The sequence below is a fragment of the Callionymus lyra genome, chromosome 1 (assembly GCF_982586985.1).
Source record: "Callionymus lyra chromosome 1, fCalLyr1.hap1.1, whole genome shotgun sequence".
In the NCBI taxonomy this organism is placed as follows: domain Eukaryota; kingdom Metazoa; phylum Chordata; class Actinopteri; order Syngnathiformes; family Callionymidae; genus Callionymus; species Callionymus lyra.
Genome location: NC_141818.1, coordinates 48,693,681 through 48,711,535, shown reverse-complemented (window position 1 = coordinate 48,711,535; position 17,855 = coordinate 48,693,681). Strand labels below are relative to the sequence as shown.

General features: G+C 42.2%; 2 protein-coding genes across 3 annotated transcripts; both read left to right on the top strand.

The window, feature by feature from the left end:
* Positions 1–558: 558 nt before the first annotated feature.
* On the top strand, positions 559–8,613 carry tppp2 (tubulin polymerization-promoting protein family member 2). 2 transcript variants are annotated; one of them, XM_087785559.1, is made up of 4 exons: positions 559–641; positions 4,653–4,838; positions 6,455–6,608; positions 7,410–8,613. In XM_087785559.1, the coding sequence occupies exons 2-4, from the start codon at positions 4,654–4,656 to the stop codon at positions 7,599–7,601; spliced, it is 531 nt and encodes a 176-aa protein (XP_087641685.1). In that variant the 5' UTR covers positions 559–641; position 4,653; the 3' UTR covers positions 7,602–8,613. The 2 variants fall into 2 exon arrangements, with proteins under 2 accessions (XP_087641685.1, XP_087641686.1); XM_087785560.1 differs by lacking the exon at positions 559–641 and adding an exon at positions 2,527–2,619.
* A 4,072-nt stretch (positions 8,614–12,685) lies between these two features.
* Positions 12,686–16,631, top strand: LOC148089987 (complement C1q-like protein 4). Its single transcript, XM_087789792.1, has 4 exons — positions 12,686–12,746; positions 13,584–13,763; positions 13,837–13,968; positions 16,330–16,631. The coding sequence occupies exons 1-4, from the start codon at positions 12,686–12,688 to the stop codon at positions 16,629–16,631; spliced, it is 675 nt and encodes a 224-aa protein (XP_087645918.1).
* Positions 16,632–17,855: the final 1,224 nt, after the last annotated feature.

Sequence of the window (17,855 nt, the reverse complement as noted above, 5' to 3'; positions counted from 1 at the left end):
TAGATCAGAGAGAAAGATTACGAAGAGTGACATCTAGTGGACTTTCTACTGATCTTGAAATTCTTAAATCTTTTCCCAAACTTTTCCACTTTCTTAACCTGTGACAGAATAACAATGGATGTGTGAGTATATATTTGTTTAGCTATTATATTTCAATAATAATGTTGTGTAAAACCTGCTCATACCTTCAATATATTGTATTTTATACTTTGTTTTCTCAATATGAAGTCATTCAAAAGCCTCATTTGAATTCATGTTTATTATATTTGTAACTACTTTGTTGTTCTTCTGTGCGGCCTCTCAACATATAAAAAAAATCATTATGGTCCAGAATCAAATATTTATGTGACTCATAAAGTGTCAAACAAGAAAAACAAGAACGGCAGCTTTGATGTTTGTTGTTAAACAAGTCACGTCACCGGTGTTTTATCAGCTCAGATTCTTTATTCACGTCGTTCTGAGGACGAATAGAGCCATTAAAGGAGATTCTTGTTATTTAATGAGGTAAACAACAGCGTCACAGACACATTTCACACCTTTGAATAAACATCAAACAGTCGCAGGTAAACAGGAAGTGAGTAAGAGAAAAACTTTTCTCAAGCATTTGCATTTCAACTCGCAGGAAAAACAAACAAAATAAGGTAATATTAACATTCTTAAGTCCTTAAATCTCTACTTAAAGCATTTTTAAATACACGGTAAGGACAAATCTTTTCACCATGAATGTTGGTTTTCAATTTCTGGTGTTATTGAAGTTGTTGCGCCGCAGAGAGGCCATACAAGTCAACAACAGAATCGTAAAAACCTTAAGAATCCAGAAGAAGCAGAAAATCAACAAACTGTTTCCGTCTCAGTCATGAACTTTTAGAATCTTTTGTTGTAAATATATTTATTTATAGATTAATACTCAACTCAAAACATAGCTTTTTAAACAGGATTATTCACGTTGATTCGTGTTTTGTACTCTTTCTTTAAAAAATAAAATACTATCAAACTTATTATACCTCTTTTAACCTTTTAAAATTCTGTCTAACTTTTGTTTGGTCACTGTTTCTTTTTCATCTGTACCCTGTCCTCGAGTGCTGTGAAAGGCTTCTTTGAAATACAATTAATTATGATTTCTAACTTGAATTAAACTTAATTGAACTGTTTATATAATTTATCATTTTAATATAGTGTTCCATCATTTTTAAGGCAACATTATGATTTTCTGATCTCAGAAGAATAAAGATGTTGCTTCATGAAGCTTCATTAGCCAATAAGTATCATATTAACAAATTAATAATAACTATTATTTACATGTGTATTAACAACAAATTAGGGATTTGTTGACCATTCTAAAGTATTAACTCACACAGAGTATATAGAACTGTAATCCACCCTTAATAGCAGTATTATTAGTTAGATTAAATATGATGGTGCAATAACCACTTGTGATTAATAGCAAGTTAATTACTCAAAAATAAGCTATTATAATTTAGAATATGTTGCATATTCTAAAGTGTCAGCATGTTTATCGTTCATTCAGAAGTTTTTGACATTTAACATGTTTTATACTAGTAACTAACTTAAATATAAAAGTATAAACAGCATCTTAAATACCATCAATATTCAATGGATGATAGATGGATGGATGGATGGATGGATGATAGATGGATGGATGTATGGATGGATGATGGACAGATTGGTGGATGGTGTGAGGTTTGGCAGATGGATGGATGATAAATTAATTAATAGATGGATGGATGATGGATGATGGATGATAGATGGATGGATGGATGGATGGCTGATGGAGGATAGATGGATGTATGGATGGATGATGGACAGATTGGTGGATGGTGTGAGGTTTGGCAGATGGATGGATGATAAATGAATGAATAGATGGATGGATGATAGATGGATGGATGGATAGATGAATGAATGAATGGATGGATGGATAGATGAATGAATGGATGGATAGATGAATGGATGGATGGATGGATAGATGAATGAATGGATGGATAAATGATGGATTGATGGATGGATGGATGGATGGATGGATGGATGGATGGATGGATGGATGGATGGATAGATGAATGAATGAATGGATGGATGGATGGATGGATGGATGGATGGATGGATGGATGGATGGATGAATGAATGAATGAATGGATGGATGGATGGATGGATGGACGGATGGATGGACGGATGGATGGATGGATGGATGGATGGATGGATGGATGATGGATGGATGAAGATGAATGGATGATGGATTGATGGATGGATGAAGATGAATGGATGATGGATGGATGGATGAAGATGGATGGATTCAAAAGTTTGACAGTTACAATGTTTTATACTATTAACAAACTTTAATATAAAAGTATAAACATCATGGAATAAAAGAGTATAAAATAAACGATAGAATGAAAACATCAACTGGTGCAGTGGTCGAGTCGGATGATGCGATGACATCATCGGTGCTGGCTGCTCCTCTCGCCCTCCTCTCCTCCTCCTGCTTCCGTGATCATCCCTCCGTCTGCCAGCGTCGTCTGGGAGTGGCAGCACGGAAGAGAGGAGGCAGAAGAAAGAAGGAGAGACAGTAGTTATTCAGGCGAGAGTTGACAGAATAAGCAGCAGGTGAGCGAACGTTACTTCGTCTCTGTTGAATTGTTGTGAAGCTTCTTCTAACTTTGTTTAGAAACAAATCCCGTGAACTTTGATTGTGTTTGTAGAAGCTGCTGCTCACTGAGCTGCAGGGCGTCCATCTTTGAACGCACTTGATTGAATTAAAGTGGCTGCTGTGGTCGGAACAGAGTCGGACTGATGGACGTGTTGATGCTGTTGTTCACCATCGTTGGTTGAAAACATTCTCAGGCTTTAAGAGACGAACACCAGACGTGGAAAAATGATGTTTTGGATTTTGATTTTACGGATAATTTCACTGTGACATTCAGCCAAAATCTACCACGAGAAATGATTCTATAACCCTGGTTTTATATCTTCCGAGTAACCCTGGGATCTAGTAGATTATATTTCACTTGAAACTTGATAAATAAACAGCAAGGAGACTTTATGTAATAAATAAATATATAATAGTGACTGTTGTCTGCTAACTAGTCACAGTACAGGAAAATTAGATTCAAAAGAATGGACCATTGAATGAATAACCAATAAATATAGAAAAATTATATATTTTTGATGGATGGATGGATGGATGGATGATGGATGGATGGATGGATGGATGGATGGATGGATGGATGGATGGATGGATGGATGGATGGATGGATGGATGGATGGATGGATGGATGGATGGATGGATGGACGGATGGACGGATGGACGGATGATGGATGGATGGATGATAGACGCATGGGGGATGGATGATGGAGGATGGATGGATGATGGATGATGGATGGATGATGGATGATGGATGATGGATGATGGATGATGGATGATGGATGATGGATGATGGATGATGGATGATGGATGATGGATGGATGATGGATGATGGATGAATGGATGGAGGGATGGATGATGGATGGAGGATGGACAGATTGGTGGATAAGGGTGGATGAGGGTGGATGAGGGTGGATGGATGGATGGATGAACCAAGCACCAAGGCCACCATTCTGAGTCGCTCTAGTGAATAAATTATAATAATAAATATAATATGATGGATGATGGATGATGGATGATGGATGGATGGATGATGGATGGATGATGGATGGATGGATGATGGATGGATGATGGATGATGGATGATGGATGGATGATGGATGATGGATGATGGATGGATGGATGGATGATGGATGGAGGATGGATGGATGATGGATGATGGATGGAGGATGGAGGATGGAGGATGGAGGATGGATGGATGATGGATGATGGATGGAGGATGGATGGATGATGGATGATGGATGGAGGATGGAGGATGGAGGATGGATGGATGATGGATGATGGATGGAGGATGGACAGATTGGTGGATAAGGGTGGATGAGGGTGGATGGATGGATGGATGAACCAAGCACCAAGGCCACCATTCTGAGTCGCTCTAGTGAATAAATTATAATAATAAATATAATATACAAAATAAATGAATATACAGTATATATATATATTATATATTATATCTATATATATAGTATTTATATACTAGTCACAGTACAAGAAAATGAGATTCAAAAGAATGGACCATTGAATAAATAAAGATAGAAGATAAGTTAAAAGATAATGTGCATTAAAAATATAAATATATATAACCAATAAATATAGAAAAATAAATTATATATAGTCAACATTTTCTGAATGAGTGCAGATGGAGAGAGAGAGAGAGAGAGAGAGAGAGAGAGAGAGACTCATCTTTGTTCAATGTCAGTTGGTTAGAGGAACAAAGATCATCACATCGAATTGTATCATTGATTATATGATCAATTTGGAAAATATTTCATATAAACGAGCAAAAATGGAAACAATTTAGTTTAAAACCTGTGTCTGTGTAGAGTTGGTCTAGTTCTTAAGAGACGAGGCTTCATGAAGCTTCATCACTACACGCGGTTCACTTTATTCTCCTTCAGTCTGAGATCTTCAGGCGAGTTTGAGCCATGAGTCTCGTAACGTTTCATCTCAGAGATACTGACTGGTCTGATCCAACTGGTCGGTTCTGTCTCCCTCAGGATGGCGGAGAACCCGGTGTCAGATCTGGAGACGTCCTTCAGGAAGTTTGCCGTCCACGGCGACAGCAAGGCCACAGGGAAGGAGATGAACGGGAAGAACTTTGCAAAGCTGTGCAAGGACTGCAAAGTCATCGACGGCAAGAACGTCACCACCACAGACGTGGACATCGTGTTCAACAAAGTCAAGTATGTATTGATTTATTGTGTCATCACCAGTTCAGAAGCTGCTTTTATGTTTAAAGTCCCTTTATTTTATATATTATTTATAATTCATGACTTTTAACATTCTATGTTAGTATATCAGTGGATGGATGGATGGATGATGGATGGATGATGGATGGATGGATGGATGGATGGATGGATGGATGGATGGATGGATGGATGGATGGATAAGTGGATGTGTGTGTGGATGGATGGATGGATGGATGGATGGATGGATGGATGGATGATGGATGGAAGGATGGATGATGGAAGGATGGATGGATGGATGGATGGATGGATGGATGGATGATGGATGATGGAAGGATGGATGGATGGATGGATGGATGGATGGATGGATGATGGATGATGGATGATGGATGGATGGATGGATGATGGATGATGGATGGATGGATGATGGATGATGGATGATGGAAGGATGGATGGATGAATGGATGGATGAATGGATGGATGGGAGGATGGAAGGATGAATGGATGGATGGATGATAGAAGGAAGGAAGGAAAGAAAGATAAAATATTATTATTATTTAAAATATTTATTAATGATTAATTAATCTTCTCTGGTTGAATTTGTTACAGTATATACTGTATATATGTATATATATATATATATATATATATATATATATATATATATATATATATATATATATTAATAATTGACTTCAATTATACTTGAAAAATGAACTTTTCAATTCAAAAAAATTGTTTGTTATTAAATGCTCAACATTCTGATGACACTGATGAACCTCCATAAAGATCCATAGAGATCCAAAGAGAACAATAGAGATCCATAGAGATCCATACAGATCCATAGAGATCCATAGTGATCCATAGAGATCCTAGAGATCCATAGAGATCAATAAAGATCCATAGAGATCTATAGTGATTCATAGAGATCCATAGAGATCAATAGAGATCCAAAGTGATCCATAGAGATCCAGAGGGATCCATAGACATCCATATAGATCAATAGAGATCCATAGTGATTCATAGAGATCCATAGAGATCAATAAAGATCCATAGTGATCCATAGAGATCCATACAGATCCATAGACATCCATATAGATCAATAGAGATCCATAGTGATTCATAGAGATCCATAGAGATCAATAAAGATCCATAGAGATCCATAGTGATTCATAGAGATCAATAGAGATCAATAAAGATCCATAGAGATCCACAGTGATCCATAGAGATCCATAGAGATCAATCAAAATCCATAGAGATCTATAGTGATTCATAGAGATCAATAAAGATCCATAGAGATCCACAGTGATCCATAGAGATCCATAGAGATCAATCAAGATCCATAGAGATCTATAGTGATTCATAGAGATCAATAAAGATCCATAGAGATCAATAGAGATCCAAAGTGATCCATATAGATCCAGAGGGATCCATAGACATCCATATAGATCAATAGAGATCAAAAGAGATCTGTAGTGATTCATAGAGACCCATAGAGACCCATAGAGATCCATAGAGATCAATAGAGATCCAAAGAGATCCATGGAGACCCATAGAGATCCATAGAGATCCATAGAGATCTTCACCAGATCTGTCTCTTGTGATGCGTTCAGAGAGAAGTCGGCTCGAGTCGTCACCTACGAGCAGTTCATGGTGGCCATGGACGAGCTGAGCCTGAAGCGCTTCAAGGGCAAGGACAAGGACGAAGCTGCGGCGCTGATTCGTGGCCTCGTCGCCGGGAAGGATCCTGCCAACGCTGGCGTGACCGTGAGTCGGATCCACGAGGAAACAAACAATAGATCCATGGATAGAGCGGCTGTCAATCAAAACATTGTTCTAAACTTGAAAAGTATTCCTAGTACAACGTAAATACATCATTTAACACAGTTAATAACAAATACTTTAATTCATTCACTCAAACAAAATAACAAAACAATCATCATTTTAATGAAACACTAAACTAACCTAAGATCAAATTAAAAGGTTACATATTAAATTAAACAATGTTTAATCGTTTTTGGGAATATTTTTTAAAGAAAAACCTGAAAGACAAAACAAAAATAATTTCAACACATAATATTAACATTTTGACTCATAAAGACACTGATTGTCTTTTTCATTGTTTTTATTTATAAAATAGACGACAGCAGACGATAGTTTCATAAAAACAAGAACAAAGTTCAATGAAAAGAACAAAGTGCAAGGGATGACAAAGCGCAAATATAAAGAACATAGATTGAAGGAAGTAAGAAAAAGAAAAGGAAACAAAGATTAAAATAGAATCATCCCTTCATTCTGCTCCTGACCCCAAACTCAGATTTAGAAAAGTTGACACTTTCATTGTATTAATGAAACTACATTTTCAGCATCTATTACAACAAAAAAATAAATCCAATTCATATGTACATTTATTTATAAAACAAAACTATGAGGACGATGCTTCGTGAAGCTTCATCGTCTAATATTACTTTAGCGGCCGCAGTGTCATCTGTTCCCCACTAGGAGGAGCGAAGTGAAGATGTTACAACCTTCAGACTCTCGTGAACGACGATGTTGTTCTCGTCGTAGAAAGCCACCAAAGGAGGCGCCGTGGACCGACTGACGGACACCAGCAAGTACACGGGCGCTCACAAGCAGCGCTTCGACGAGTCGGGCAAAGGAAAAGGCATCGCGGGTCGAGAGGAAGTCAAAGAAAACAGCGGCTACGTTTGCGCCTACAAGGGCAGCGGCACCTACGACGGCAAAGCCAAGGAGAGCTAAACTGTCGTCAGACGTTCAACTACGTGAATACTTATCTCAAGTGTAAACACTGTGTAGCAAATACTTTAAAGTTCACCTAATGTGAAAACTCTCCTGACTTATTGACATGTTGTAAATGTTAAAGTCTTCAACATGTAGTAGTTCATTCATCATGACGTTGATCCGTTTTGAAGTTATTACTTAATAAAGTTCTCGTCTGAAATCTCGCCAAACATTACGGTTTAAATTATACATTCTGACATCACTCTGGTGCAGGTGTCTCTAGAAGATCTACATCAGTGAAGAACATGTTAATAAACTAAATATATATTTATGTAAACATGGTGACATCACTCTGGCGCAGGTGTCTCTAGAAGATCTACATCAGTGAAGAACATGTTAATAAACTAAATATATATTTATGTAAACATGGTGACATCACTCTGGTGCAGGTGTCTCTAGAAGATCTACATCAGTGAAGAACATGTTAATAAACTAAATATATATTTATGTAAACATGGTGACATCACTCTGGTGCAGGTGTCTCTAGAAGATCTACATCAGTGAAGAACATGTTAATAAACTAAATATATATTTATGTAAACATGGTGAGAGTTACTTCTGCCTTTAGGTGTTTTTTCTAATGTGTACATTAAGCAGCAAACCTTACTTTTATTATTCGTTTTTAATGTACAAAACGGGAGTTTTAGGGGTTGAGTTTGAAATTTACGTGAGTCCTTGAATGCAACTCGTGTTTTTGTGACCAATCAGAGCAGAGTGGGCGTGGCTGCTCGGACGAGATTCTCAGCTAAACGGAGCATTTTAAGTGGGCGGGGCTTAAGCTTATTTTCTAATTGAAATATCTTTATTAAATGAGAGTTTAGTTAAAAAAGAAACTGATGAGTATAGTAGAGTATAAAAGAGTATACTAGATAGAGGTCCTAGAACAATTTAAGAGACATTTAAATCAACACATTAGGTGAACTTTAAATATATCCTAATGAATCTAAAATAAACATTAAATCAATGTTCATTTCAGTGTTTTATTTTGTAATCATGTTTCTAACCTTCACATTTGACGTCAGAACTGCAACACAGACTTTTTACTAGTTTATTTGTACACACGACAGCATTTAAAAAAAATACCTTGGATCCTGTTTCCCAACAAAAGGTGTGGTTTCTGCCCGGAGGGTTCGGTCCAGACCACAATACACATGTGTGGATATAGTTTTACTACACAACAAGTGCGGCTGCTGAGACGATGGTCGGCTGCTCCGCTCTCTATTGTACTTTCTGGATCCAATTTCCTCCCATTGTCGCGCGAGTCATCGCTTTAGAAGCAACGACACGTCAGAAAATAACTTTCCATACCATGAAGAGGCTAAAATCTCTAAGAAGGACCATGTTGTCGGTTTAGTGGCCGACGTTTGTGTCGATGATCGGAATAAAAGAGTTCGTCCTGGTGGTTCTTCTCAGGAGCTCCTAGTTCATCACAGGCTCAACCGTCCTGATGTTGTAGAGCAAACGTACACAGAATGAAGTGAATAGATACGGACGGACTGACGGACGGATGGATAGATGGATGGATGGATGGATGGATGGATGGATGGATGGACGGATGGATGGATGGATGGATGGATGGATGGATGGATGGATGGATGGATGGATGGATGGATGGATGGATGGATGGATGGATGGACGGCTGGACGGACAGATGGATGGATAGATGGATGGATGGATGGACGGACTGACGGACGGACGGATGGATAGATGGATGGCTGGATGGACGGACTGACGGACGGATGGATAGATGGATAGATGGATGGCTGGACGGACAGATTGATGGATAGATGGATGGATGGCTGGATGGACGGACTGACGGACGGATGGATAGATGGATAGATGGATGGCTGGACGGACAGATGGATGGATAGATGGATGGATGGATGGATGGATGGATGGATGGATGGATGGATGGATGGATGGACGGACTGACGGACGGATGGATAGATGGATGGCTGGATGGACGGACTGACGGACGGATGGATAGATGGATAGATGGATGGCTGGACGGACAGATGGATGGATAGATGGATGGATGGATGGACGGACTGACGGACGGATGGATGTATGGATAGATGGACGGCTGGACGGACAGATGGATGGATAGATGGATGGATGGATGGATGGATGGATGGACAGACTGACGGACGGATGGATGGATAGATGGATGGCTGGATGGACGGACTGACGGACGGATGGATAGATGGATAGATGGATGGCTGGACGGACAGATGGATGGAAAGATGGATGGATGGATGGACGGACTGACGGACTGACGGACGGATGGATAGATGGATAGATGGATAGATGGATGGCTGGACGGACAGATGGATGGATAGATGGATGGATGGAGGGACGGACGGACGGACGGACGGACGGACGGACGGATGGATGGATGGATGGACGGACGGGCAGGCGGACGGACGGACGAATGGATAGATGGATGGATGGATGGACGGACGGACGGATGGATGGATGGATGGATGGATGGATGGATGGATGGACGGCTGGACGGACAGATGGATGGATAGATGGATGGATGGATGGACGGACTGACGGACGGACGGATGGATGGATGGATGGCTGGATGGACGGACTGACGGACGGATGGATAGATGGATAGATGGATGGCTGGACGGACAGATGGATGGAAAGATGGATGGATGGATGGACGGACTGACGGACTGACGGACGGATGGATAGATGGATAGATGGATAGATGGATGGCTGGACGGACAGATGGATGGATAGATGGATGGATGGAGGGACGGACGGACGGACGGACGGACGGACGGATGGATGGATGGATGGACGGACGGGCAGGCGGACGGACGGACGAATGGATAGATGGATGGATGGATGGACGGACGGACGGATGGATGGATGGATGGATGGATGGATGGATGGATGGACGGCTGGACGGACAGATGGATGGATAGATGGATGGATGGATGGACGGACTGACGGACGGACGGATGGATAGATAGATGGATGGCTGGATGGACGGACTGACGGACGGATGGATAGATGGATAGATGGATGGCTGGACGGACAGATTGATGGATAGATGGATGGATGGCTGGATGGACGGACTGACGGACGGATGGATAGATGGATAGATGGATGGCTGGACGGACAGATGGATGGATAGATGGATGGATGGATGGATGGATGGATGGATGGATGGATGGATGGACGGACTGACGGACGGATGGATAGATGGATGGCTGGATGGACGGACTGACGGACGGATGGATAGATGGATAGATGGATGGCTGGACGGACAGATGGATGGATAGATGGATGGATGGATGGACGGACTGACGGACGGATGGATGTATGGATAGATGGACGGCTGGACGGACAGATGGATGGATAGATGGATGGATGGATGGATGGACGGACTGACGGACGGATGGATGGATAGATGGATGGCTGGATGGACGGACTGACGGACGGATGGATAGATGGATAGATGGATGGCTGGACGGACAGATGGATGGAAAGATGGATGGATGGATGGACGGACTGACGGACTGACGGACGGATGGATAGATGGATAGATGGATGGCTGGACGGACAGATGGATGGATAGATGGATGGATGGAGGGACGGACGGACGGACGGACGGATGGATGGATGGATGGACGGACGGGCAGGCGGACGGACGGACGAATGGATAGATGGATGGATGGATGGACGGACGGACGGATGGATGGATGGACGGACGGACGGACGGACGGACGGACGGACGGATGGACGGATGGATGGATGGATGGACGGACGGACGGATGGATGGATGGACGGACGGACGGACGGACGGACGGACGGATGGATGGACGGATGGATGGATGAACAGACTTAATTTATCCCTCGAATTGAGTTTGTGATTCAGAGCAAACGAAAGTTTAATATAAAAATAAGAAGAACAAAACTCAGATATAAAGAACATTGGTCAAAGGAAATAAGAAAAAGAAAAGGATAAAAAGAATAAAATAGAGTATCATCATCCCTTCATTCTGCTCCTGACCTCAAACTCACTAATAGCAGGATGAATAAATGAGGAGCTTCTTCAGTTTGAGTTGCTCATGGGTTCGTCCACCGACCTTTTGATTCCCTCATAGAATTGTGTAACGTACGACGAAAACCATCCCTCGTCACCTTGAAATCCAACTCCTGGAATCTCGTTCCTGAACCGCACACGTTGGAGGCCACGGTTTGTGTCAGTGTGGGTCACCTATAGAGACCTGATCCAGATCTTATCAGCTTCAACTCGACACCTTCTCACCCACTTGTCTATCCTCGTGGGAGTCGGATCACTTGGGACTTCGTGGATCGGTCTTTGCTCCGTTTCCTCCTGCAACTCATTCGTCCTGAAAACCAGTTGAAGAAGGAGCTGCAGACGAGGAGAGTGTTTGGATCCATCTTTATATCCGTGATCCGTGACAGGCTGGTTTCACCGGGTGAGTTCGCGACCTTGGACCGTCATATTTAAAGATTTCACAGAGATTCAACTAAATGTATGAGGGGCCATTTACTATCAAGTTCTCTCACACTTACTATCAAGTTCTCTCACACTTACTATCAAGTTCTCTCACACTTACTATCAAGTTCTCTCACACTTACTATCAAGTTCTCTCACAGAGGTGTGAGAGGGTTTTCAATAGAAAAACTGATTTTTGTCTCAAACGGCCCCTCGTATAAATGTGTTGGTTTGTCTCATATGTGTAAAACATATTCTAAAATGTCTTTAAACCTTAAGAAATATATTATTAAATTCCACATTTTCTGAATCAGATCCCGATAATGTTATTACCAGAAATTAACAAAAGTAAAAAAATAGTGAATGACAAGATTCAAACTTTAAAAAACTAATTTGTGTTTACTTGATTGTTTTGTGTGTAGATAAAATCCGAACCCAGATGTCTTCACATATAAAACATAATATTCCAGGCGGAGAAAGAACTTGTTTCAAGTTGTGTTTAAACATCCACAGATTTGTGTTTTCGTCGACCTTTGCGATGCGACGTGTTCTGTGTACGATGTTTGTCTGGACGCTGATGAGAGCCGAGCCTGATGTCAGCAGCCTGAGAGCTGCAGCAGGTGAACATCCATCTATCCATCCATCCATCCATCCATCCATCCATCCATCCGTCCATCCATCCAGCCATCCATCCATCCATCCATCCATCCATCCATCCATCCATCCATCCATCCATCCATCCATCCATCCATCCATCCATCCATCCATCCATCCATCCATCCACCCATCCATCCATCCATCCATCCATCCATCCATCCATCCATCCATCCATCCATCCATCCATCCATCCATCCATCCATCCATCCACTTATCCATCCATCCATCCATCCACTTATCCATCCATCCATCCATCCATCCATCCATCCATCCATCCATCCATCCATCCATCCATCCATCCATCCATCCATCCATCCATCCATCCATCCATCCATCCATCATCCATCCATCCATCCATCCATCCATCCATCCATCCATCCATCCATCCATCCATCCATCCATCCTTCCATCCATCCATCCATCCTTCCATCCATCCATCCATCCATCCATCCATCCATCCATCCATCCATCCATCCATCCATCCATCCATCCATCCATCCATCCATCCATCCATCCATCCATCCATCCATCCATCCATCCATCCATCCATCCATCCATCCATCCATCCATCCATCCATCCATCCATCCATCCATCCTTCCATCCATCCATCCACTCATACATCAACACACACATCCACCCACCCACTCATCCATCCATCCATCCATCCATCCTTCCATTCATCCAGGTTGTCCTTTAAAACACGTCTTCTGTCATCACAGTTTAACGATAATAATATCAAACATTTTGACACTTAACCCCACAAACGTGCATTTCAACCATTCACGCTGCTGTTTTGTAGATTTGTGGCGCGGCGAGTTGCCGTGTGCGAACTGGGACTGCAAGTGTGCGTTCAGTCGACCACGAGGTTGTTGTTGTGGCGTCCAGGAGCTCCGGCAGCTGGAGGACGAAACCCTCCTGAGAGTCTTAAAGTTGTGCAACAGTGTGTTCCAGTTAGGCGACGACATGCTCCGGCTGATGGGTACGTCGAGTGTCTGCAGCTAACATGCTAGTACATGTTGGAAACATTAGCATAACTCGTCTATCTCAACCAGGAAAGATGAGAGTCGCTTTCAACGCTCACCTGAAGTCGACGACGTCTTGTCTGGGCCCCGTCACGAGGAACACCCCGATTTCTTATGATGTCATCACCCTGAACCAAGGTCATGGGTACAACTCTGCTCTGGGTAATCCATCACTCAATACTTTATTGACACCATCAAGAAGTATTAGCCAGAGGGCTGATGAAGCTTCATGAAGCATCGTCTTCATCCTCAGAGACCATAGATGGCGCTCTTTGTTGCATAATCTTCGTCTTCAAGCATCTATTTGTTTTAATGAAAACCTAATTGTTTTAAACCAACGTTGCCACTCGCTGACCTCAGAAGACGAAGCTTCATGAAGCTTGTCGAACCCACAACACTCACCAATGACGGACGTTTGTTAGATGGACTGACGGCCCCCTAACTAGCTGGGATACCACCCTCAGCACAATGAACCTTCATCATCCAATCACGATCAAGAATGCTGCGCGTGAATAACTACCTATCATAACCCAGGTTCTAATTGTGGGAAGCCCTTCAACCTATTGGATAATATTTGACTGGCTAGAGGGCGGAGCACTATGAGGTAGAATGAGGGGCAGTTAAGGTGAAATTAGAGATACATTTGTAATCTAAAGTTAACCTTTAGGAAAAAAGCTTTAATGTCCAGAAGCTACTTCAGGTTGTAGAGTTGCCAATGACAGGGCATGACATTGGTTCGTCGGTTATCCTCGAGCGTTTCTAGAGACTCGCAGAAACAAGAAACATCGATTCCTTCATTGAAGAGTTGAAATTGTGTAACGTATCGTGAAAATATTTATGGGGGACGATCCCTCATGACGTTGAAAGCTGTGTCGCAAATTGAGTTAACTTAAACTTAGCATTTTTAGTGCGTAAGTGCGTCTCAATTCTTAGTGTGTCAAATGTAGTGCTCCATACACACTAAATTGTCACTAAAAAGCCCTCAAAACTGAATATGGATCGATGAACACTTTCTACACTGAACGACTCCATCTTACTGACGTTGACGTTGTAAACGCAAGTCTACAGTAAGTATATTCATTTACTTACAGGTGTATTTTCAACAGCAGTACAAGGACGACACGTCTTCGCTGCTGATACCGGCGTAAATATTTCGCCAATATTTCTGATATTTCTTGAAACCAAACGTGCTGCCAGCAGGTGGCGCAAGTGTTCCTACATCTGGTTTGAAATCATCCTTAAATAGTAGTAGAAGAAGAAGCTGTCGCGTCATTTCCTGTTAGTGTGTAGCAGCAGAGTTTGATTTTAGACATACTATCTGTGGAGGATTAGTTACTAGTTAGTATGTACACTATCCTGATGATACTAACTTCTAGTATACTAAGAGAAGTATGTTTGAGACATACTATCTGTGGAGGATTAGTTACTAGTTAGTACGTACACTATCCTGATGATACTAACTTCTAGTATACTAAGAGAAGTATGTTTGAGACATACTATCTGTGGAGGATTAGTTACTAGTTAGTACGTACACTATCCTGATGATACTAACTTCTAGTATACTAAGAGAAGTATGTTTGAGACATACTATCTGTGGAGGATTAGTTACTAGTTAGTACGTACACTATCCTGATGATACTAACTTCTAGTATACTAAGAGAAGTATGTTTGAGACATACTATCTGTGGAGGATTAGTTACTAGTTAGTACGTACACTATCCTGATGCACACTAACTTCTAGTATACTAAGAGAAGTATGTTTGAGACATACTATCTGTGGAGGATTAGTTACTAGTTAGTACGTACACTATCCTGATGATACTAACTTCTAGTATACTAAGAGAAGTATGTGATTTGAGACATACTATCTGTGGAGGATTAGTTACTAGTTAGTACGTACACTATCCTGATGATACTAACTTCTAGTATACTAAGAGAAGTATGTTTGAGACATACTATCTGTGGAGGATTAGTTACTAGTTAGTACGTACACTATCCTGATGCACACTAACTTCTAGTATACTAAGAGAAGTATGTTTGAGACATACTATCTGTGGAGGATTAGTTACTAGTTAGTACGTACACTATCCTGATGATACTAACTTCTAGTATACTAAGAGAAGTATGTTTGAGACATACTATCTGTGGAGGATTAGTTACTAGTTAGTACGTACACTATCCTGATGATACTAACTTCTAGTATACTAAGAGAAGTATGTTTGAGACATACTATCTGTGGAGGATTAGTTACTAGTTAGTACGTACACTATCCTGATGCATACTAACCAGTGCACTCAGAGAAGTGTGCGATTTGAGACGAAGCACAAATCTGGGAGTCTGTCTATTGTCCAGTGCAATGTTTCTCATTCCTGACCACTTACTGGAATAATAACAAAAGTTAGTGACTCTCAGTGAGCGCCACCTAAAGAGAGATAATCCAGACTCACCAAACCCTCTGGACGTTTTCTCTAACATTTGCAATCAGAACACAAGCGCTGACTCAGCGGCGAATGCTCTCCACAGGGGTTTTCACGGCTCCTTGCTCCGGCTTGTACTCCATCTCCCTCTCGGTCTACTCTAAGCTGGCGGCGCCGAGGGACCGGATGTATTACAAAGTGCAGCTCATGAAGAACGGGGAGGTGGTGGCGTCCATGCGGGAGCAGAACAGGGAGGACTCGGAGGACAGCGGCTCTCAGGTGCTCCTGCTGAACCTGCACCCGGGAGACCAGGTCCACGCGGAGCTGCTCGCCGGCCGAGAGCTGTGTGGGAACGTCGAGGCTTCGAACACCTTCTCCGGCTTTTTGCTGCTCCCTGCTGGCCAGTGACGTCGTCTTTGTTCTCGGCGTGAAAATATGAATTAAAGAAATGGAAGTAAATGAATGAAACGTTGTTGTTTTTCTTGCTACTGAGGGCGACACGGTCAGTGGTACTCCTGGTAGGACTAGAGATTAGTACTTTACAAATGGTGCCTATGAAGGGGCGGAAATAGTGAACGCAGAATTTGTCAAAAAAGTTATTTTGTTTTGTCCCTCTGTTTTGAAGCGACTACGCGGCCATCTGAAGACATTTTTATTTGTGCAGGCAAATGTGTGGGTGGATGTGTTTGTGGATGGATGGATGGATGGATGGATGGATGGATGGATGGATGGATGGATGGATGGATGGATGGATGGATGGATGGATGGATGGATGGATGAACGGATGGATGGATGGATGGATGGATGGATGGATGGATGGATGGATGGATGGATGGATGAACGGATGGATGGATGGATGGATGGATGGATGCATGGATGCATGGATGGATGGATGGATGGATGGATGGATGGATGCATGGATGGATGGATAGATGGATGCATGGATGCATGGATGGATGGATGAACGGATGGATGGATGGATGGATGGATGGATGGATGCATGGATGGATGGATGGATGGATGGATGGATGGATGGATGGATGCATGGATGGATAGATGGATGCATGTTTGGATGGATGGATGGATGGATGGATGAACGGATGGATGGATGGATGGATGGATGATGGATGGATGGATAGATGGATGCATGGATGGATGGATGGATGGATGGATGGATGGATGGATGGATGGATGGATGGATGGATGGATGAACGGATGGATGGATGGATGGATGGATGGATGGATGGATGGATGCATGGATGCATGGATGGATGGATGGATGGATGGATGGATGCATGGATGGATGGATAGATGGATGCATGGATGCATGGATGGATGGATGAACGGATGGATGGATGGATGGATGGATGGATGCATGGATGGATGGATGGATGGATGGATGGATGGATGCATGGATGGATGGATAGATGGATGCATGGATGCATGTTTGGATGGATGGATGGATGGATGGATGAACGGATGGATGGATGGATGGATGGATGGATGGATGGATGGATGATGGATGGATGGATAGATGGATGCATGGATGGATGGATGGATGGATGATGGATGGATGGATGGATGGATGGATGGATGGATGGATGGATGGATGGATGGATGGATGGATGGATG